This window comes from Bombus pyrosoma, linkage group LG5 (genome assembly GCF_014825855.1).
Source record: "Bombus pyrosoma isolate SC7728 linkage group LG5, ASM1482585v1, whole genome shotgun sequence".
NCBI classification, from domain to species: domain Eukaryota; kingdom Metazoa; phylum Arthropoda; class Insecta; order Hymenoptera; family Apidae; genus Bombus; species Bombus pyrosoma.
Window position 1 is genome coordinate 1106159 of NC_057774.1, and position 23670 is coordinate 1129828.

At 45.8% G+C, this 23670-nt stretch overlaps 1 protein-coding gene across 12 annotated transcripts in view; it reads left to right on the forward strand.

The window, feature by feature from the left end:
• Window positions 1-23670, forward strand: part of LOC122567997 (dynein regulatory complex subunit 7-like) — an 84687-nt gene that overhangs the window by 60788 nt on the left and 229 nt on the right. For 11 of the 12 annotated variants that reach the window (XM_043727240.1, XM_043727236.1, XM_043727241.1 and 8 more), the window contains 8 exons: window positions 21125-21487; window positions 21577-21994; window positions 22075-22332; window positions 22410-22566; window positions 22660-22726; window positions 22812-23024; window positions 23114-23326; window positions 23400-23624. In XM_043727240.1, the coding sequence (XP_043583175.1) occupies window positions 21125-21487; window positions 21577-21994; window positions 22075-22332; window positions 22410-22566; window positions 22660-22726; window positions 22812-23024; window positions 23114-23326; window positions 23400-23624 (1914 nt within the window). The remainder of the gene's footprint in view (window positions 1-21124; window positions 21488-21576; window positions 21995-22074; window positions 22333-22409; window positions 22567-22659; window positions 22727-22811; window positions 23025-23113; window positions 23327-23399; window positions 23625-23670) is intronic. The other variant, XM_043727245.1, reaches the window with a different exon arrangement.

Here is a 23670-nt window from a genome sequence, read left to right on the forward strand (position 1 = left end):
CGAAGTGGCTGCAAACGAGAAATCGTGTGGCGTGTATCGTGCGTTTAAACGGCCTGGTCGGCCGGTGTAAACGGCGCGGTTTAATTTGAATAATAAGCACGGATACGTTAACGATCCCATCGGTCAGGTTCACGGGAGGTTTCACGACATGCAACTTCTCGCTCTCTCGTTTCTACTATCTCCGCGAGTATCTTTAAACGTTCTGCCGCTCCCTCTCCATGAAAATATACCAGATTTTCCAAAAATTATTCGAAAACCTTCATCGTCGGTTATAACGTTGTATTTCATCAATTTGGCAAGTTACGAAAGATTTTCAATCTCTGTTAGCAACTGGTATAACTGGTTCTGCGATGTGTCTCTCTTTGACCGATATTTTGTTTCTAACAGTGTAACGAGGAACCAGCAATTTTTAGGGATTTCATACGATACGATCGTTTTACGGCGCGTGTATGCAAGCTCCGTTAATAAACAGCGCAAAACCAGCCTAATAGAAGGAAGGAGGTCGAAATGACTTTCCGTAATGCGCCCTTTTACACGCAGCCTCGAGCGTAAAGCGTCGCATTAAACTTTTACGATACTCTCCGAACGCCATCCGCCAAAATCATTATTATCCCAGCACTCTCTTATAATTCACCGAGCCAGTCGTCGTACGCTAACATTTTATCGGCGTCGCGCTTTTTCCGCGACCCTGCACGCGCGCGCGCGCGCCATCGGCTGAGCTACCACCAGCACACGCTTCAGAATTAAAGCGTGTTTTTTTCCACGCTACGTGACCGCCTTCCTTTCTTCGAGGGTTGTCCGCCCCTTTCCTCTCCGTGCTCTCTCTTCCCCATCGTAAGCGGACGCGGAACGAAAATACCTCGCGGCTGCCGCGGAACGACCCCTCGTTCCCGGATTCCTCTCCGCCGCACCGCGCCACGCCGCGTCGCCCCGCACCGCCCCGGGATCCGAAGGACGCGGGGGAACCTCAACCCTCGAGAACAGACGCGTCGTCCTGACGTGACGTGCCACGCTACGTGCACCGTAATTTTCGGATTATTTCGAGTTCGTCGTTTCGTTTGGCGTTGGGCCATTCGTAATCGTCCGTTCTCTAAATTGCTCGACGATAGTTTTTTTTTGCGAAATATGCGAATAAGCAAAACAACACCGATTTTTGTCAAATATATCTATTGTTTGCAGCGTTTTGTTTACGGTTTGGTCCTACATAGATTGCCAATGTTTATGCGTTTTATTTCGTTTACTTACATAAATATTCGCAGCCTAGTTAGTTAGTTAGTTGGAAAAGTTCAGTTTGCTTGAAAATTATCCGAAAGTCGGTAGTACAATACGATGTACCCCGGAGTATAGAAAAGCCTTGGTTTTTTTGTGTACACCGCCTTTTGTAGATGTTTCTATCCTACGTGACCAATCCTGGACCGAGTCAGTCGGGCTACAACTTTGACCTGAGATCTTTGGACGTCGGTTGATTCAAAGCTATTTGTCAAAAACAGTGTGTCACTACTTGGTTAACTAAAATCTACTATCTATGTAATACCTTTGTTTCGAGATTCGTGGGGATATCGCGCAAGAGATAATAGCAACGTGATTTTCTTCCTCAAGGCAAGTTTATACTTGATAGGAACGGTTAAGCGACGTTGTAGGGGGCGCGGCTCGTTAGGGTTGTGGAGACCGGAGTAAACGTAGCTGACCATTTGGAAGCAGAGCTTCTCGCTTCCTTTTTTTTTTCTTAAGAAATTATTTGCAAAGATTACGTTGCTCGAACTCGTCGATCGAAATTTCGACATTTCGATCTTTGAGGTGATATCGCGAAACGACCGTATTTTCTCTCGCGAACATTCTCTAGCAAACGTATTTTCGATACGATTAGCCACAATATTCATACTCGTATCCATAATCTATCTTTCTAGCGAAATCTATTTTTTTTTATCGATATTAAAAAATCGAAATCGAACAATTTTTATCGATTTTAAAAAATGTGGCAGAGCAGGCAAAAGAACAAAGAGAAAAAGAGCAGATTTCTTATATATGCATCTACTTGTGGAGTAGAAATTCTCGGAACGAAGCGAAAGCGGTAAGGCCGAGAAAGAGAATTTCGGGAAAAAAATCCCAAGGATCCCGCGTGGAAGATGATGGTGTAGAAGGAAGGAAGGAAGGAAGGGTGCGTTGCGTTGGCTGAATTTCGGGCGAGGCTGGCCCTCGGAAGGCTCGCGGCTGCTCGAAAACCCCTAAGGACGGTCGAATCTACGCCCCCACATTTTCTGGCTTCCTTCCTGCCCCTCTTCCCTCGGCCACCCCCCGCCGGCCACCTTTCTCTCCCCCGTTGTTTCTTCCATCGTCGCGTCGCGTCGTTCCCTCGCTCCAGAGAACCTCCTTCCGAGAATCGGTCGCGCGTTTTTCGCTCGCCCACGGCGTGGCGTTGCGGATAAGCGGGTCGGAGAGGGAACAATTAAACGCGATGGAAATTGTACCGGGTGTCCGAGTTTAATGGTTAGTCCGTTGGAGCAAACTTAAGTAGAGAGACGTCGTGGATACGTTGGACAGATACGAAAGAACCAGCCTACAAGGACGTTTCTGTCTTCTTTCTTCTGCTTTCTTTTGTTTCTTCTTCGACGTATCTCGATAAGGTGGGCGGTGCAAAATTCTTTGTCGGTTGAAAAGCGTTTTTCGTGAGACGGTTTGCGCCTGAAGTCGAATTAGGCTTTAGTTCGTGTTTAAGATGCAGAGGAAATTTAATGATAGAACTTGTCGGCTTTAACGCGAACGTACTAGTAAGGAAAGAAAGTACACGATGAAAAATCGTGCGTTCGTCATTTCCAATAGCAACGAGACTGAAGAGTCTGAAATCTATGCGAATTTCGATGGATTTCACAGTTCTAGTATCGAGCTGTGTAGTTTTACCGAGTTTCGCTCTGTATTCCTATTCGATTAAACTATCCGCGTTTAAACTGTGGTCCTGCATAACCTATTACGATTAATTGCTTATACTTATCGTTGGAGTAGTTGTCACGAATTCCTTAAGAAACTGTAGCCAGTCAAGCCGAAAACCAGCGAGTGTAATTGGAATGCGAATGGAATTTGTAAAGCATCCCCCCACTCGAACCACTCTGCTCCACGATCAACTGGCAAATTAACGCAATACTCGGCCGGAACTCGGCCGTAAATCAAACCGGGACACCCCGTAGCGTATCGGATCGATCGCCTCACCTTTCATCAATACCTTGGCCGCTCGCAACGGTGCGGCGGCTTCGGTTCGACGTTTCGCGGAAAGCTGCGTCCCAAGCCTTCGAAAAACCAGAAAGAGAGAGTGAGAGAGAGGGAGAGAGAGAGAGAGAAAGAGAGAGAAAAGAAAAGGAGAGAGACACACCTCTGGCGTGGTTACAACGGAGGACGCGGATCCGCGACCTCGCTGTTCTCAGCCTCTGAAATTCGGTTTCCATTGTTTCGCGGCCAGGACGTTCATTGATTTTCGCCGGCGGACCGTGATGGACGCGGCGTTTATTGTAATCGTCGAACGAACGCCTTTACCCTCTCTGTCCCTCCATCCTTCTCTCCTCTTCCCTTGCTCCAAGAAATTCCATCCGCCCGCAGCGTCGAAATTCGATTTCCATCGCGGAACCTTCGAGACTTTCGAACACAGACCGTCCATCGTTGCGATGTAAAAATTTCAATTTTTCCCAACGTTCAGATTCAAACGTGGATATTCGTAATTTTTTCTTCGGACTAACAGATTTTCTAAACGTTCGCTGATTACGTAATGACTGAAAATTTATACGTTTTCAAATGCCCCCGATTTCTAGACCAATCTGGACAGCCCTGTCGCTATTACGCTAATCCCTGGTTGGAATAATTGGTCCGGTCGCGAGGAGCGGGCCGGGAATCGAGGCGATCGCGCCGCACCGGAAGCAGCTGGGATTTTCCTTCGCTGACGCGGAATTACGGTGTCTAGCTTGATGGTTTGCTGCGCGTTCGTTTCAGAAAGGACGCGGACGCCGGCGTTTCCTTCACGTTTCACGTTCAAAGCTAAGCTGGATATAGCGCTCCATTTTTTCCACCGAGGAGGTTAGGTTCTAGATTAATTGGCCCCTCAGGGTGCTTTCTTCTTCAGGGTTGTAGACGACGTCCTTATCGATTCTTTCCACTTGTTTTCTCAATATCGGCAAAATTTCGGGTTAAATACTCCATCGAACGAGTAAGAATCGCTTTAGTCGTCTACTTAATTACTTTACAACGAAAAGATCGACGCGTTTTTGCGAGAAGAATCTTCTTCCACAAACTGTGCGCGTTTTGTATGTGAAATTCTCCCCTTTGTATAAAAATGACAATAGTTATATGTTTTATCGTGTCGCTTACGCGAAAACGTATGTTTCTGTGATGACGAAACGAATGGCAGGAAACGACGAAACCTTAACACTAGAACTGCCACACCAGTCAAATTGACTGGTTTTACAATTTTATTTTAAAATTCTTACTCCATGTTATATTTTTTCTTGCAATGATGTAATGAATTTCGCAACGATAACTAAAAGAACAATATAATGAATTTTATTTTGTTTTTTTTTATGTGTTCAAACCCAAAAGAATTTTGTATCAAGGCTACCAATACCAGTCAAAATGACTGGCACTTGTCAAAGTGTAAAAGGGTCCTGCAATCTGTTTATCGAAACCCAATTAACCAGTTTCCTCGTTTTCTACAACTTCTCACATGTTTTTAAAATTTTTACCGCGTATTATTCGATTTGATGATATCAGTTATCAGGAAAATCCCGGGTCGATCGCTAGATGATAACACTGGAAATTCCACACCAGTCAAAATGACTGATTCTATAATTTTATAAATGTGTCAACCCTCGTTTAGGGATCATGGTTGCAGATTGATTAATAATACCAAAAATGTACTATATAACATGAAATTCCTTCTGTAAGAAAGTAATAAATCAATAAATATAAAAATATTCTATTATTACGTATTTTTAAAGACCAGTCATTTTCACTGGTTTTGGTAGAAATAGCTTCGTGTTAACTATCGTTAGATCTAGTGTTAAAGATTCGTTTGAAATGCTCGACTATACGTGTGACGCGTGTATCAGCTGACGGGCGATCTTTCGAGATTCGATTTCGGTTCGATTCAGAACGATCGTGGAGCAAAATCGTCTCGTAGCTTGCCGCGTTCACGATCGCCGTGGTTAAAAAGCGTGCTTTATAGAGACGAAGCAAAGGCCCGAGATGCACGTTTACCTCTGTCCGTCCCTGCCACTCTTTTCTCGAGTTCTGCCACGGTCTCTTTGGGCGTCGTTCGCGCTCCAGAGCTAAAAGGTTTCAGAAATCGTTCGCACGCTTTTCGGCCGCGCGCACAGATCGGATAAAGGAAAGACTACGGCCGAGTTCAACGAGAAATCACGTCGCCCCCGGCGTTTACCTCAAATCGCAATCCCCAAACGCGTACCAGTCGTTCGCTTCTTCTCCACCATCTTCTTCTCCTCGAATCGTCGAGTAAAATTTGAAAATAAAAAATCTCATCTCGTCTGTCGCCTTCGCGCCACTTTATTTTAATTCCATTCGAATTTTCCTTCTTTTTCCCTCTTAACGCTTCGACACGTACATGTCGTCCGTACGAAAGATCATTCAAGAGCATAGCGATTACATTTTTCAATTTTCCCATTGGAAAATTAATTCCAAAGAAGCCAGAATAGGTCGCGTGCCGCGACATTTTCAGTCAAGTATTAACGCTATCGTACACTATGTAACGTGTATTTCGTAGAAATTCGTTTTTTTTTTCATTGATAAGAAGCAGAAGGAAAGTGCAATGGAAAAAGTAAGATGGCCGCGATTAGCGGGAAATGCAAATCGCTATCGATATAAATCCCCGCGAAACGTCACGGGCACGACACCTCTGACACAGTTGCTGATATGGCACGTTGCCCGGCGTGTGTGCTTTCGATCATACTCGGTCCATACCGTTGGCGGACGAGCCCACTCACACAATCACAGGAGGGAAGGAAAGCAGCCACGTTCCACGTGCGATCTAATAAGCCACGTTATGCTTAACAATAACCGAGCTGAGTCACGCGTTCGCATCGGCGCGATATCTCAATCTTATTTTTCCCTTTGCACTCGCTTTCTTCCATTTGCCCTTCTGTTTGCGTTTACATCGCTCTCACGTAACTACGTAGCTTGTTACTCGATTAACCGCTTTAAACAACTCATTCACGATATCTACACGGTCGTTGGCGAACAGTGGCGTTCAGTTTAAACGAGTTTAGTGCCATCTACGGGAACACCTGTTTCGTCTTAATGCCTGGCTGTTCTAATAATCCACAGAATGGACGCAATTTTTTTTATCGAATCGCTCCCTTATCTTAGATTAATTTCTATTTCACCAATTTCCTCTCACCTCCTTCTCGTCTTATTTCGACAATTCCCGCTAGTCCATAGAACGTCGTTCTAGGAAATCCCTTCTTTGTCCATCCAAGTAACTTTCGTATCCTACCTTTTAAACTTCTCCACGTTGCAAACAATCATTCGCGTATGTGTGACTTTTTCTTTCGATTCGATGCTAAGGTTTTTCCTAAAACGTTAATAACAGCCTTTTTCCTTATCGAAACGTAAAAACGTGAAAATTACGCGATAAATCCAAGAAACCTTTTTAACGAAGCAATGGCTGAACGGAGGTGTTCCTTTAAAATCGACGATGATCCGTCGTCGTGGTGAATAACACGGCTTGTTTTTGAGGCGCGAGTTTCTCGTTTCGATTGCCGCGGCTGTTTTCTCGGCCATAGGTCCGTTAGCAGCGACCGGAGATTCAAAACGGGGGACGAGGTGCAGAAAATGGGACGGTGAAACGGACGACGAAGGGAGAAGGGAAGGAGAGAGACACGTCGGTGCACTCGGTCCGTCGGGAACATCCGTTCCGCGTGAAACGGAGAGAACCGCGATGATCGGGGTCGCGCAAAGAATCGGTTCGTCCCTGGCGTCCTCCCGAAACGGTGGCTTTGGCCGCGCGCAGGAAATTCTTTCGACATTGCGAGAGAGGCAGCCGGCCAGCTCTCTCATGTTCTTTTCTCTCCTACTGCTGCATTGCGGCAACTCGAAACGCACCGTTTTCGAAATCAGCTGGATAATAGGTAGGTTAGAAGATGGCCGCGCTCCTTTTCACGTCGCCTTCACTGTTCAAAACGATTTTCCCATTTTCTTCTTTCGCTCGATAACGAAAGCAGATCTAACATATCGGATGAGCAATTAGCACGAATTCGACTATTAAAGATCGAAAACGAGCCAAATTATTTAAACGAGCTTGATCGATCTTTAATCGATATCTCAGGTTACATTCCGATTTATATACGAGCTTTTTCTTTCTCTTCTTTCTCTTCTTCTCCTTTAAGAAATTAACTTTTATTTAGTTTATTATTATTATTATTATTATTATTATTATTATTATTATTATTTTATTAAGTTGATCGAATATCGTGGAAGAAGGTTATCGATATCGATGTTGCGGATGAATGAAAAAATGGAAAATATTTGTTGAAAGCGCCAGGCACCGAGAAATCAACGTACGGCTCTGTGCATGAGGTTCGCGCGAAATGGGTCCCCGCGAGGCGTAACGTAGAACGTTTTCAGGGCCTCGGGCAGGGCAGATAGGAGGTAGTTAGCAGAGGCAGGCTCGTAAGATTTCGGTGTGGTGGTACGTGTACTTCATCCTGTCCACGTTCACCCTATCGGCTTAAGGGTGTCTCCACACCAAAACTGCTCGCGTTTTCCGATACATTTTCACAAAACCCATAATTTTCAATCAAATGAAACAAATATAATCGACTTAATTATACGATTAACTCATTTAACTTAAGAAATCACTAAAAAATTCTTTATGTCTATTTTCGAACTAAAACAATTCCCATACAATTGTGAACATTCCCTGTGTTTATCCATCTGTAACTCGTAATAACCGAGAGATAGTTAGGAAGAAAATTGTTGTTCTACCATAATCCATAGGCAGAACTTCTTCTCTGATAATCTAATTTCCGTGCAGCGCGAAAAAGTCGGTATTCTTATTCGATTTACTTTCCACTCATCCTTTCCAAATGTTCGATATTTATTGCCGGGGATACGCCGGTTGCTGGGACGCAATTTCCGAAACGTCGCGGTATTTCGTAAACGAAGCGCTGTGAACGCGCCTTAAGGCCACGGTCGCCCACCCGCGCACAACCACACAGCTACGGACACCGGTATATACGCGCAGCTCGCGTTGCACATACTTGTGTTCGACTCTCTCGGCCCACCTCCTCCCCTCGACCCTCGGCCACGCTTCCTCAAACCCCTCCCACCGACCCCTGGCAAGTACCAGTGATCACTCTCTCCTTCTCTCTCTCTCTCTCTCTCTCTCCTTCTCTCTCTCTCCTTCTCTCTCTCTCCTTCTCTCTCTTTCTCTCTCCATCTCATGTATTCTCTCTGTTGGCACCTTTGCCTCTCTCTCGCTCGATTCCGCGATATATCCGTGTCTCTCTCTCGCTGGTTCGTTTCGGACCTGAAGACCGAAGGCAGATCGATCGGACGATTTTCCTCGGGGTTTTCCTCGGCGACGACCACCCCGCGACGAGTCGAGAAATTGCTCTCAGGGCTCCCGATTCGAGCGGGGAAAAAAATTCAGGTCGATCGAACGCACTCTCGCGAGAGGGACACCGGGAAAAGAGTGGTGGGTGGTCGAGGGAGGCTAAGGGAAAGAGAATGACAACGACGACGACGATGACGACGGCGACGGCGACGGTGACTACAACTACGACCACGACCACGACCACGACCACGACGAGGAGGACGACGACGACAGTGATGGCGTGAGCGACGAGGGAGTGAGAGAGGAAAGAAAGGTGTCCCCAAACCAAGTGGACGAACATCACAGCTCTGTGACGGATTTACGTCGGGGAACGAACCAGGTCACGGACTAGAGAAAGAAGAAGGTAGTAGTGCGACGATAAAAAAATGAACGTTAAACGGGGATTATGGCAACCTTGAACGAGTGAAGCAGAGTTTTCGCAAAGTTTGCAGGTACAAACGATCCTTTCCCTCTCTCTCCCCTTCTCCCCACTTTAGACACCGACACGGTCGCTGAAATTTTCCTCGCCATCGTTTTCATAGGATCCCATCGTCACATCCATCGCTGTTAAACCACGTTTTATATTTATTTGGATAATTGTGGCAGTTAAAAATAAATCGCATTGAACGGTCACGTCGTGTCTAGCGAGGCGCTATCGTTGAAACTAGGTTCAACGCATTCGCGCGACTCTCCTTCAGGATCGTAAAGTAAAATTTATTCCATAAATAATTTCTATAGTCTTAGCGATAAATCAATGTCCGTGGTTTATTTTCCGCGAGAGATATTTATAAATTTACGACGAACTCGCACCTCTCTACGGCCAGCCATTGTTGTCCAAGAGAAGATTACGGGACGCGCGAATGAAACGAAGATTTTAACGTAACACGCTCGAATAAGTGCGTATAGTTTTTCGTTCGTCCGCTTGCGCTAGGTACGGGCGCGCGGAAATGCTCGTTCCTTTTACGCGCGGATAAACGCGGTTGCGAACGCTTCGTACGGCCCTGCTTTTCGACAAACTCGCCAGCACTGTCGCCGACCGATAATTCGAGCCGCCGCAAACTCGACGTCTGTTCACGACGCGGCGCAAAGTTGGCGGACGACGGCGAACTGGGATTGCTCGGTTATCCGGGTAAATACGATGGGAAAAAAACATTATTCCGAGGAGCGATCCGCAAACGTGAGATCCAACATGTGCGTTTTATCCCGCCTTCTCCCTACGCTCGATAATTTTCAACGGTCGCGTCGAATCCATCGATACGATAAAAGTCATCAACTTCCTTCCGTGATTCGTCTATTTAGACGAAACGTCGTTACTGATTCAATAATGCGAAACTTGTTGACGGAACTTTAAAAGTTGACAATTCTATCTGTAACAGAAGAGGAAGAGGGAAATATAAATAGTAAAAACGTGGAACAAAGCGCCGTCGGAGAAGAGTAATCGCATCGCGTATCTACGAAGTCGTTATTTACCGACGCGGCGATAAGTAATTGCGAATGCAGGAAAAGTGATCGACCGTCCGTTCTAGTGTCCGCTTTAAATCGAACGCAGTGACACGCGTTCTTTGCAGCGATCGTTCGACTCGACCGAGATATACGATCCACCCGGAGTAACCAAAACGATCGACCCGTCTCTTTTTCAAAAGTTCTTAATGTAAACATCAGACTATAGTTGACGATTAGTCCAAGCGAACGATTGACCTCGACGAAGTTGATCACGTTTGGTTTCTCTATAACTCGTACATCAACCCCGGCATTTTAATAGTCGTTTCAACGATAGAAAAACTTCGCTACTTTTTCACGATGCACGTTGGTTGATACCAACAAACAGCAACTTCTTTTCTCTCTTCCTCTGTCCGCACCATACGTTGTTTCTATACCATAGGACAGCGTGACGTCCTTAACCTCGTACCCCGATGACAAATATCGACTAGCAATTATCGCGCACGCAGCCAACAGTGCGTTCTTCGAGCTTAACGACTCGCGTTCGGCGGTGGCGTCGATTTCTCTTGCTTCGCTCGACTTGGCGTACACGTGTACATAACGACAACCGTGCGACGGTACGATAAGGGGGAAAAGGGAACCGAGTCGCTGGATCTCTCGAGTTTCGCGAAAGTTGCGCCGCAGAGACGCTTAACGAGAACATAACCTTGTTACGCGATTGGATCGACGTTCGCCCCGACACGACGATACGATAATCTTGTCCCGTTATTGCGTAATTGCATTAACGCCTTTGCGCGCATTGAATTTCACACGTGTGTGCGCTCGCCGCGGCGGAGTATCGGCGACCGCGGATTAAACGCGGTGAAATCCTAGAATATCGAGGATGTTTCGGTCTGTTTAATAGTATTTTGAACGTGGTAGTAGCGGCGCGTGTCATTAGCCAAACGATCGTAAAAGTGTCGAGTACTTCTAACGTTCTGTTCGCTTGTACTTTCGACAAATGTGCATAGTGGAATCCATAGAAATTTCCGATATTCCTTGATAGAAGGAACGCGTTAATAAGCCACGAATCGCAAGGTCGTTGTTTCGCAATTTCGCCATTTCGCCGTTACCAAATATTCTCTTTCTTCGTAACGATATCTCGTTATCTACGCTCGATCGTATCTCGCTCTCGCGTTCCAACTGCGATAATTTGTTTTGCTCGGCTGCCGATAGAAAAATCGTTCCATGATTTGAGACGCAAGAGTCCGAAGACAATAGCGTTCGGGAAGCACTCTATCCTGCAATTACATACGTCTATCTCGCGAAAGATGGACGACACGCGCGCATGTGCCAAGGATAAAGCGTTCAAGCGATAATAAAGTAATTATTAATCCGTCTGTGTACGTATCGATCGTCCCGAAATAATAGGAAAAACTATTAATGCGTTTGTAGTCATAGGCAATCAATGGGTAATCAAATCTCGCTTTATATTATATTATGCGCTTATATGTTGTTATATCGATCGATAAAACATGCGACGAAAAACAAGGGAAATATTAACAGGCGCAGCTGTCGCGTTCGGATTTTCGCGGTTTCGTAAACGATAAGAAATTTTTGGTCCCACGGTCGATAACCGAAGGAAGAGACTTCGAGTGATCGATAGAACGCTCGCAAGACACGCATCGAACGCTGAAGTTGGCGGCATAAAGTTCGCGTTTACTGGCGCCTGTTCTCGCCGATACACCGTGCATCGTGCACCGTACACCGTACACCGTACACCATACACCGCTTACGTATCGTCATCGTCGAGAGGGCGTTACAGCGTGACGTCACGGCACTACGTTTAACGAGCTACGGCTACGCGTTTAACGAGACATTGGTGACGTTACTCTCATAAACCTCGCGGCTCAGCCACCCACCACTAGCCATCTCCGTAAACGTAAACTGTTTCGACGGGAATTCTCAACTCCTTTCCAAGTTTCTAATTTGCCTACTCGACAAAGTCGTACAGAGTCACAAGCGCGCAAAATTTTTATCAGTTTTGCTATTTCGTTTCGTATCACGTTGTTTGCTTCTTGAATACATTTAAAAGAAGCAATCGACGGAATAACACGTTGATCAACGATTCGATACAAATAAAGAACCTTTCAAAGGTTCTAGTTGCTTTTCTCGTCATCGGACGATGATTAATTGAATTAAAAGGAAACCAAAGATTATCATAGCTATATGTTTACACGTGTATGTATCATAGATTCGATAACGCGTACATCAAGACGTTATTCGGACTGTTTTCTCTGCTGCAAAGTTTTCTATGCAAGACAGCGTATGTACGTATAATACACAAGGATCGTTTTCAACGGGCGACCGTTCCTTACCGACGTCTTCGAGAGTTAGTCACCTCTAGCACCCTTAATTCGATTACTCGTCGATCCTGCGAACACTCGCTTCCTTCGTTGCTCTTCTCAGTCACTCTTGCACCCCTCGCCTCCTGCCGCCGTTAACTGCCTTTCTATGTACCAAATCGAACAGGCGCCATCAATTTCAGGTAAGTGCACCGAGGGAGGCATTCCACGCCGCTGATTTCACAATAAACCTCTTTGTTTCTCCCGCGATGTGTACGTACGTACACATATGTGTACTTACGCGTATACATATCTCAGTGGGTAATGATGAAACCGAAAAAAAGCAACGGATGGGTACAGCGGGTGCTAACCTATTACCAGCTCGAACGAAATCTTTCCTTAAACGACCGCCATCTCCGGGATAAGTCCGTCGCGGTATTTATGCGAGAATTATGCGAGCACAGGGTGTACAGGTGTAAGTACACGCGGCGTATCAGCGGCGGTAATTACGCGGCCTCGGAAGTTAGCGTGGCCGTCTCGGCGACCAATAAAGTAAATTGTATCGTGGCCACGGCAAATAATGATAATTAACGACGATCGAGGACGCGAGTTTCCGACGAGGTTCTTGGTGCTTTTAAGGGCCCTCGAGAAACCGATCCGCCCGCTGGAGGAACTACCGACAAAGAAACGTTTCCTAGCCACATTCCCCTTCGACGGACGGACCTTGCGCGCCTGGGGAACCCATCGCGTGCATCGTCGCCATCATCTTCGACGTATACATAATTTCGTTCGGTCGCTCCCTAATCGAGACCTGTCTCCCTTCTTCTCCCTGTCTCTCTTCCTCTTCCTTTTTTCCCTTAGCCGTGGTTTCCTTCGTTTTCCTCCACCGTCGTCGTCGTCGTCGTCGTCGTCGTCGCCCTGTTTTCTCGCATGAGGTGCGCCACGAAGCTCTCCCAGTGCCTGGAGGCATCGATTTCGTCGTCCACGTCCGCTCAAGCTGGACACTCGCGTTCGAGTTTGGCTCGCTCGTGTCCGATTCGCGAGCAAGTAATTTGGAAACAGGTTGCCGATAGCTCTTGTTTCGGTTGATCGAGGCGTACGAGGTCGAAGATAAGTTTCTCCAGCTACTTCTTTGCACCTACACACGAAGACCCTACGGTGAGTAGGGTCGAGGTGGAAGAAGGTTGAGATAGGGGGTTGCTCGCCGATGGTTTGAGGGGTGGTGGACGAAGGATGGACCGAGGGAGAGTCAAGCGGTTAGGAGGAGGGAAGGGCTACGAGGAAGGTGGCAGCAGAGGGTGTAGAATGGGTCGTCGGTAGAGGGTGTAGAAAGGGGATGAGATGGGGGTGTCGGTGGTCGTGAAGGGTGACCGATAGTGGCGGACGCGGGTGGAGAGCGAAGAGAGAGAAGGTAGGGTGAGACGGGGGGGACGCCTAGCTGGAAACGCGTCGGTTCGCCGGCACACTAAGTATAGGCGTCCTCGCGACGCCGGCCGTCAATATACCACCTCTAACTAACCCCCCGGGGTCCGTGGGTGTTACTGGCTGGTAGAGAGCGAGACGACCGAGGGGCGAAAGAACGGGACGCGAGGAACGTTGGTGCGAGAGACTGGGATTGGCGAGAAAGGCGGTGTGACGAGGACGAAGATAGTCAAACGGATATAGAGAGAACGGAGACGGAGAAAACACGAAGAGGGTGGGTTGCTTCTGCACGAGGGATCGTAGTCGTCGTCGTCGTCGTCGTCGTCGTTGCCGTCGTCGTCGTCGTTGCCGTCGTCGTCGTTGCCGTCGCTGCCGCCGCTACCGTTGCAGTTACCGTCGTCGTCGTCGTGGCCGTCGTCGTCGTGGTCGTCGTCGTCGTGGTCGTCGTGGCCGTCGTCGTCGTGGTCGTCGTCGACGTCATCCTAGTCGTTGTGTGTACGAGGGTAGGTGAGCTTCATCCAACCATCCTATCCTATCCCATCCTATCCTTCTGACGCTATCCTATCCTGGCGTAGCTTAGTTTAGCTTAGGGCCCTGCCACCCGGGAGGCTGCTGCCATCAGGGGGAAAGAGATAGAACGGTAACGGAGAGAGACGAACGTAGGGAGAACAAGGATGGATATATACCGTGTGACGAGGGTGAAACAGAGAGCAAACACCCTGATAAGCGAAGAGTGAGAGAGAGAGAGAGAGAGAGGGAGAGAGAAATAGGAGAGAACGAAGATAGGTAGCCGGGTATAGGGTTTGGTGGTAGGACATTGCGGATATATTCGCCTCTATCCAGCGAACCGGCCTCCTCCGCGCACGGCGTAGCAGCATCCTCTCCGGCGTTTCTCTCTCCTGACCATCCTGCGACGTAATCAGCGAGAGAACCACCACCCACTCTCCTCCGTTAACCCACCCACCATCGACCCCTTTCTGCTCCACCTCCTCATCCACCTCATCCTCTCTTGCTCTTCCTCCTCATCCCAGCTTCGTCTCGCGTCTCACCGCGACCACCTACCGCCATCCCCCTTTACTCCTGTCCGCTTTGCGCTACCCCTCGGCATCCCTCGCTCTGGCTGCCGTGGCATGCATCTATCCGGACGTCTATCTACCTATCTATCTCAATGCACTGGGTGTCCGCTCGAAAACCGGCCTCCATCCCTCCCTCTCTTTCTGCGTGCGAATCCGACGACCGTTCTACCTCACGGTGACGATCCATCGCGAGATTCGGTCCCGCGATGGGATCGTTTCGCGCTAGATCCTTAATGGCGATCGCGGTTCCAGATACCTGCGTAATTCTCCACGAAACACGCGCTCTACGATACGTATATGCTACTTGTATATGCATAGTATACACGCGACAACGTTTCTAGAAAGAAAGAAAGGTCGCAGCTTCGACAAGAATTTCCACCCTTGTCATTAGGGAAACTAATTAACGCACGAGAACGCGTTAGTTTTATTACGGTGTTCTGCCATGACAGTTTTTATTAACGACACCCGTCGACACCCGTTTAGTCTAAACTAACCTCGTTGAAATGTTGCGCGGTGACGTCTCTGTTCTTTCTCTTTCTCTCCTTCTGCCGCCTCCTTCGTAGCCTTTGAATACATTCTTTTCAATTTTGTGAGAGGGCAACGTTGATTTCATTCATAAGTATTATATTCACGGTACTTCATAAGGTCCAATCTGACGATCCTTAACGGAGGTCCCCCACCTCCTCATTCAACGTCAGTCTCTCAAAAGTGCTTAAAGTTCCTTTTAACGGGGAAACTTGCTCCATAAACGAACAGCGAGAACCAAAGTAACCATCGAGTCGGCTAGGCTGTGCGGATTAGAGAAAGAATCTTGAAATAATGTTGCCGCGCTGGTACGTAAAAGGGAAATCTTGGAACAATAACGCTCGGCCGGCAATCGTCGATTCGTCCTTTTCACGATCGAATTAGCAATTTAACGCCTTAATTAATTACCGTTCGCTCGTTCGTACGCTTTGTTTCATAGAAACGGCTAAAAAGAGAGGAACTCGAGATAAGAAAGGAAAGAAGAAAGTCTGTAAATTGCACATCGATTTATTTAAACCCTCCTCGAACGTCTCGCGTTTCGGAAGAATTGGCATAATTTTAACAGACACGGCGCGGCCGATAATAGCGTTAAATAGCAAATAAGTTTTTCGATCGGTGACGCAGAAATGGCCGAGCAATTACGAAGGTGTGCAAGGACGAATGACCGTGTAGGAATACGGCTCGGTATACACGTGTATCTGTTATTGTGATATGGATGTTAATAGGTTAGGGGGTCTCCGGAGAATGTGGGGTGAATCACGATTTCGATAAGGGTTTATATTCCTCCCGCTCTCGTCCATTCTTGGCTCCCTTCCTCATCCTCCTCCCTCTTCCTGGCTCTTGCTCTTCCTCCTTCACCTCTCTCTACTCTCTACTCTCAACTCTCAACTCTCTACTCTCTACCCTACTCTCTACTCTCTCTCTCTCTCTACTCTCTACTCTCTACTCTCTACTCTCTACTCTCTACTCGTTCGCTTCTCCGTCTCGCCCCTTTTCACCGTGCCTATCTTCCTCTTTCTGCGTTACGGCGCGCCTCGCCACGCCGCGCCGGTTCCGACTGTCGCCGCCGTTTCTCCCTCTTCGTCTGCCACTCGCTCATTGAAAACCGGCTCTAGGGCTTCCAGCGTGCCGGGTTTGCACGTATATGGATGCCTCTTCCTCTCTCTCCTTTTGGTAAATGCGTGTACGTGCGTGTTTATGCACATCATATACACACACGCACGACGGGACACGCGTGTCCGTATATGTACTTACTTTATAGCGCCGACGCGACGTCAGAAACACGTGTACGGCTCGTTAGAGTAGAGAACGGTGAGGCTCTGCTTGCCGCCCGCTTATGTATCACCGGTATTTGTAACGATCAGCCATCGACGGGGGCGACTCGAACAGGTCTTCTCCCCCGCTGCTCTCCAAACATTCGGTTCAACTATTTTAAACTCATAAACACTGATGATCGCGACTTTTTCTACCATTAGAGTATCGCGTGTGTCCGCATATCGATCTATTTAGATTTAATTAAAAGAGAAAAGTTAGTCGTCTTTTTATTACGATTATTCCAGATTGTTGATAAATTCGTTCAACGATTACGTATTTACCTATGTGTATCGTTCGTAAAGCAAGTTCGGAGAATACGCAGCCCCTCTCCCTTTAAGTTCATTCAACGCTACGAAAACGAACAGACGATGCCATGAAGTTTAAAACTAGGCTCGTGCCGGGGTAGTTTCACTCCCCGTACCACACAATCAACGGTATAATCCGTTCAGTTGGCCAACGAAGTTACCAACTTGCTCTTCCGTGTCTTACGAGTCGAAAGTATTCGAAACAGCTGTTTCTTATCGTTAGTCGCGATTCGCGCCAAGAACCAACGGAATTTTAATAACATCTACTCTTTTCGATCGGCTAATCTTTAAAGTGGAACGTCGGACACGCGTTGAAATCGGAGAAACGGAAACATCGTTTTAGGTTATGAAACGCGTGTCGTTGGTCGCGCGCTTGTCAATCCGATGTTTGGCCGAACGAGATTACGTAATTCGATATAGGCGGTCAGTGACAACCACGAAAAACAATGTCGACGTTTTAAGAACGATTATCAAGAAATCACCGAGAACCTGTGTTTCGCGACAACTACGAAATCAATTCAATTCCGTGATAGCGCGAACGAGAAACATCTTGGCGGGCAAACTGAGGTTAAAGTTTAAAGTCATATTTTGTCAGTACATAATCGGGCAATTTACGCATAACTAACAATAATCATATCTATGCGTAATCGAAGCGAAACTTGGTCGGTGTTGACCGGCGTCGGGTTATAGTTTATATTTATTAAAAACGTCTGGTGATAATCACGCGTATGAAAATATCGATGTCTCGAGTCGACGCTAGCTGGCGCGCCATATTTAGTATCGGCCAATTTTCTATATCGATCGCGACTTCGATTTCCTTCGATGACAAAATCGTATTCGATTGGTGCGATAAAGGTCTGAGACGTAAAGGTCGAAGCGCGTCCCGATAGCCGCGGAGCTTTTGCCTTCGGACAACGATGCGACCGCTCGCACGTCGCGAGCTCTGGTGAGTTCGATTTTATAACTTTCCAAAGTGCCGCGTAGTACACGGGCAAGCATCAGGATCCCCGCGATTCGGTATCTTGGTACGATTTGCAGGGCATGTAAACCCGCGTAGGTGTAAACCCAGAGCGTAGGTGTGTTGGTGTAGGACGCCCTCTGCCTCGTCGCGTAGAGACGCAGTTCACACAGAGGAACCTGGTGAAACATCTAACCAAGGTATATAGGCAGGCAGGGACTAGGTACTATCTAGTATCTAGTAATACCAGGTACTAGGTAGGTACGCGCCGCGCCGCGGACGCCAAATAGTGGTTCGCATATTCAGAGAGATAGTGACGTCGCTCGGTGCGATCGCCCCTGATTTAGGCCTCGTTCCCTCTCTCTATCCCTCTCTTTCTCGGCTTGTCCATCCCTATCCTGTCTTTGTAGTCCTCTGTATCTATCTCTCTGTCGCTCTTCATCCCTCCTCTCCTTCGCCCTCGGTCGTTCCATCTCCCAACGCGCGCGCCAACACATTCGTGCCTAGGTATATCCACGCGTGTGTTCATCCGTACACATAGTACACATAGCACACATACGCAGCCGTACACATAGCACTCTCTGGTCGCGTCCACGGATAACGTCCTCGATACGGCGGCCAGCACCGAGCACGACATCGAGGCGTCCCGAAAAGCGCTATCTCGCGGCACCCCGCTCCAAGCCGACCAATCAGCGCTTCGATCCACGCTTTCGACCGTCGCGCTTTGATCATGTACCCTGCGACTGATACCCACGAGCATCGTCTCGGCGTAAATCACGTCCTCTCTCGTCCACTTCCGTGAACGTAGATCCGAACGAGAATTATCGATACCGTGCCCGTCCCGGAATTAAGGGATTTTTCTCCTTTTAGATCGTCGCAATCTCCCAGCCTAACGTTTTTTCATCGCGAATAAACCTACTTCCCTCTTTCTCTTTTTATTCGATAGCTAATGGTACCAAGGTTATCACGTTATATAGCGGCTGCCAGGAACTTTGACACGCCGTTCTATTTATTATAGCATTTACGTATTAGTCCAGCCCAAATATGTCCAATTTTCTATCCTTCAGTAGTATTTCTACATAGTAGAGGACTAGAAGAATGCAATATTATGAAAATGAAATGTAGGGGGCCTGATGAAAAGGCGCTCCATTGGAAAATAAGTGCGAATGTGTCATTTATTTTCAAGTTCTGACCGATTGATGTTTAAAAGCTAATTAACATGATATTTTTGACCGAGAAATACAAAATCTGGTTAACTCGATAGGAAATCGGTTAGAAAGTTATTTTGATGGTTATTTCGGTTTCCCGATCGAGCTATTGGTCGTTAGTATCTGCCACGGGCCACCGGAACCTTGAAATCCGATCTTTAAAAACCTTTTATACCGATCGTTAGAGTTCCACTAAATCGCGACATTGATAAAAAGATTACGGTCGACGTCGTCCTATCCGCTTTAAACTGTTCCGTAGCTCGGAAAAATCTTCGAGCCTTCTTTCCAGCAAATCAACTTTACTCTGGGAAAAGCGTGTTACATGTGAAGTTTTTAAAACGCCGGTGATCCTTATCCCTATATACACAAGTAAACCTTCCGATAGAGTTATCTAACACAATCTCACAATATCTACAATTAAAAACAATCTCCTTATACACATATAAACACACACATATATATATACTATGAAAAGAACGACAAAACAAATTCGTTCTTCTTTCAGTCCTAATTTTTTGTTTTTTGCTTTGAATTGTGATAGTATAGTTACGAACGTAATCCGTAAAATAATTTTAAGCTGATGCACGGTCCGCTTTAAAACATCTACAAGCTGATCACGCGATATCGGGTGGAAAACTTGTATTGATAAAAGTAGTCGTCCGAAAATCGTGGATATTCGTAATTTCCTTCACATGGACGCGTGAAATTGTACCGAGAATATACATATATACATATGCGTGTGTGTGCGCGCGCGCGTGTATGTGTTTGTGCATAATTTGTGACTCGTGTCATATATCTGAGCAATATTCAAGCGAGAGACGAGCCGATTCGTCCAGGCTGTAAATTATCGCGGGCAACGTAAGTTCATGGTTGAGAAACACTGAGCGCAGCTGCCGCGGCGGCGGTATCTCCGCGTTGTCTGCTACCTCACACCCTCGTCTTGCGTCCCACGTGGGTGCCGGTCGAAGGGGTCGCGCGGAATGATGGTGACGCGCGGGGGCTGGCGAGGGACGGAGGGGGTGGGCAACGCCAATGGGCGAGGAAGCGGGACCGAGGGCGTTCGAGGGATGGCGGTGGAAAGGCAGGGTGGACAGGGTGAGGTTAGGTTGGGTGGACAGAGGGGGCGGAAGTGGGTGAAGGGATCGAGGGATAGCCGCACCACCCACTGACCATCTCTGCCCTACTCTAGCCCAGGCTACGCGCTTACAAAAAAAGACTGCCTTCTCTCACGTTTCAAGACACGAGAGGGCGAGGCGACCCTTCGACTTGAATTTCGAAGTACAGTTGAACCTCCCTTACAAATTTCGTACAAATCACGGTATTTCCAGTAATCGTGACGTCTTGACAATTTTTTAATTTATCGTATACGGCGAATTGTAACGAGCACTACGTTCGCAAATCAATTCAATCGTATTTTGCAAAAAGGTTTTTTATTCCATAACTTGATTAGCCTTTTCTTTTAATTACTCTCCCTCTCTCCCTCTCACTCTTCCTCAACCCCTCCCACCCTTCTGCCCTCCGGTCACCCCCGCCCCCTCCCTCTGTGATACACGGTCACTTCCGTTATACGGTACAGTATACATTTTACGCGTAGATCATAATACAGTCGCGTAGGTCAGGGACCGAGAATACGCACGAGTTGCCACGTGCTCGACGTCGTATTTGAATGTGTACACTTCTCGTGTGGACGATTAGTGGCTATGTGTAGGATGTATTTACTCTTTAGTATTGTTATTATTATTACTTCTGCGTTTTCACATGAAACCTACGGCAAGCGGTTACGCAATCTAGCAACAGTCGATACAGTAGATTCCTTTGACATGTTATCTTATTGAGTGTCGATACATGAGTCGCTATATTACCTCATTATGAGAATGTAATGTAAAGCAACAAGTGTTCCTGCTTATTGAATTACAAATTTTCCCGCTTCTGATATCGCATTTATAATATTATTTCTGTTTACAGCCAAAACAGCTGCGTTCACCAACATGGGTGCAGAAGTTTCGAAAGGGCAATTGCTTTGAATGCGCGACATTTCTTGCTAGCTTGCTACTAGGTCAAGGATATAATGCGTTCGTAGTAAGTGGTTACGCATCCAGAGAACAAACGCTGTGCGATTTGACAAGAAGGTCGTGCCCCTATATACTGCAACCGGAAAAACATACTAAACGAAAACCGGAAGAGCAACAACCTAAGATTACCAAGTATGAACTTAAGCTACCTATAGACTATAAAAGCCAATTTTTATCAGAATTAGGAGAAGAAAAGGCGAGGGAGTTAGAAGAGAAATTAATTTTCGACGAAAAAGAACAACAAAAATTGATCGAAGTAATTAAAATTGAATTCATTTTCTTGGAGGGAAATTCTTACAACTTTCTTTATGGTTCTTGTCTGAAGCGAATTATGTTCGAATCTAGGAATTAGAGCAGCTTCCACCAGATGAGTATCGGGGACATAGAATACATGCTTGGGTAGCGATATTGCCAGAGTTTGACGGAGTAAGGGACCAGGAGATTCCTTATCCACTTTTTATCGAGTCTACCACGGGAATATCCTTCGAAACCACTGACGATGACACAGCTCAGTTGTACTTGGGCGTAGAAAGCATATGGAATGATAAGAATTATTGGGTAAATATGCAGTCATCCGTAAAATCGTGCGTAAACATAGTGTGGGATTTAATGAAAGTGGAACTCTGGGAACATTTGCTCCCTGGAGAACCGTGGACAATGCATGGAGTAGGAGAAGAGATCGATGAGGAGTCTGATGTGCAACCAGAGAAACACTTGGATATGCCATTCTCATATGTAGATCCAATAAAAATTAGCGAAGCAGGTATATAAAAGATATTAAGTTTCCCAATATAAACGTAAATTATCAGGTATGTTAATGCATCGTCAGTTTTTGTTTTGCAGAATTTGAAAAACGGTTCCCAAATGGTACAAAAAAGATACTTTATAAGAAAACAAAAGTTGAACTCTTTGCTCCATATCTTCAACTGGATGGCGTAGTACAAAGAATTACGATATATAATGATTACGATTACACGACTCCTATAGAAATATATGAAAATTATGCAAATAGATCTGACAATCTCGTGGAATCACGGAGAAATATAAATGACGATACAGTTATAGATTATTATAGAAGAGGCCGAGCAGATCAATGTAAAGGTTGTTTATTAGCATCATTACTTCTCACATTATTCGATATACATATTTAAATCTTTTTATGAAAAATATAATTACAGAACATCGATATTTTGTTGATGCTTCCAATGAGATAGATAGCGAGCGAATTTTAGATTTTTATCACGTTGCACGTTTCGATGGTCTATCTAAATTCGAAATGAACCCAAGCTACCTAACGCAACACTTTGTCAGTCGCGATGACTTCCTGTATTACCGGTAAGCAGTAACTTGTGATTACATAATTAAAATGTAAATTATTAAAAGCACTACATAATATTAAAACCAGAGTTTCGATCGACTTGAGAACAGGCACGTGCAATTCTCACAAGATAGGAAGACCTCTGCTCCGCAAGATATTCATTACCGACATATATTGGTAAGGTAGAAATTGCTAATCTATCGCGCAAAAATAGTTTTAAATAGTAGTTTAGGTAATTTGAATTACCTGATTGAATTTACAGAATATTGTCGAGAAATTTAATAGAGACGAACGAATAAAAGCGAATAGAAACATAGCGATTCGTGAATTCGCCATTAGTGAGAATGAAATACGTCTTACGTATCATTATCATTCAGGGCAATTTACCAGAGCTATACGAACATATATAAAGCCACCATTAGCAGAAAGGGGAGAACGATTGATTCTCGATCCATCAATGATGCATGGATATACTGTGAGCCTTTATCAACTTTGTTGAAAGATTTTCCAAGGGACAATACTAAAAGACAATTCTAAAAGACAATTTTATTATCTTATTTGCAGCCTCTAGATGAATCTGAAAAATCCCTGAATTTATTATACGAGCTAGAGACACAACTGTATGAAGAGGACGTATCTATATCTCAAGTTAGAGCGGCGGAAAAGGAATTATGTGCTTTTCTCGAAACAAGGAACAGGGAATACTTGATGCCAACGCTATTAATATCTGTATATGATAAACTGAGAGAATCAAAATCCTTGATAGAAACATTAATGGTAAAAATAATAACAATAGATTTTTATTAACTAGATAATTAATGCACGTTGATGATTAATCTATTAAATATAGAGAACCAAGAGTGAGAAAGATATCACGGAGGATGTAAATTACTTGAAACCGTATTTAGCTCGTTTAGGAAATCCACCGGAATTATCAAAGATTGACGCACAGTTCATACAATATACATGTCTTAATGATTACAAACAGTTACTTATGCGCAGAGCGAATAAGATCTTACGTGAGTTTGACGAATGCTCGCAGGAATTAATGAAAACGCAAGTATTGATAACACAGGTCAATAAATAGTCATGAAGCTATGTTGTTTAATATATTTATTTGA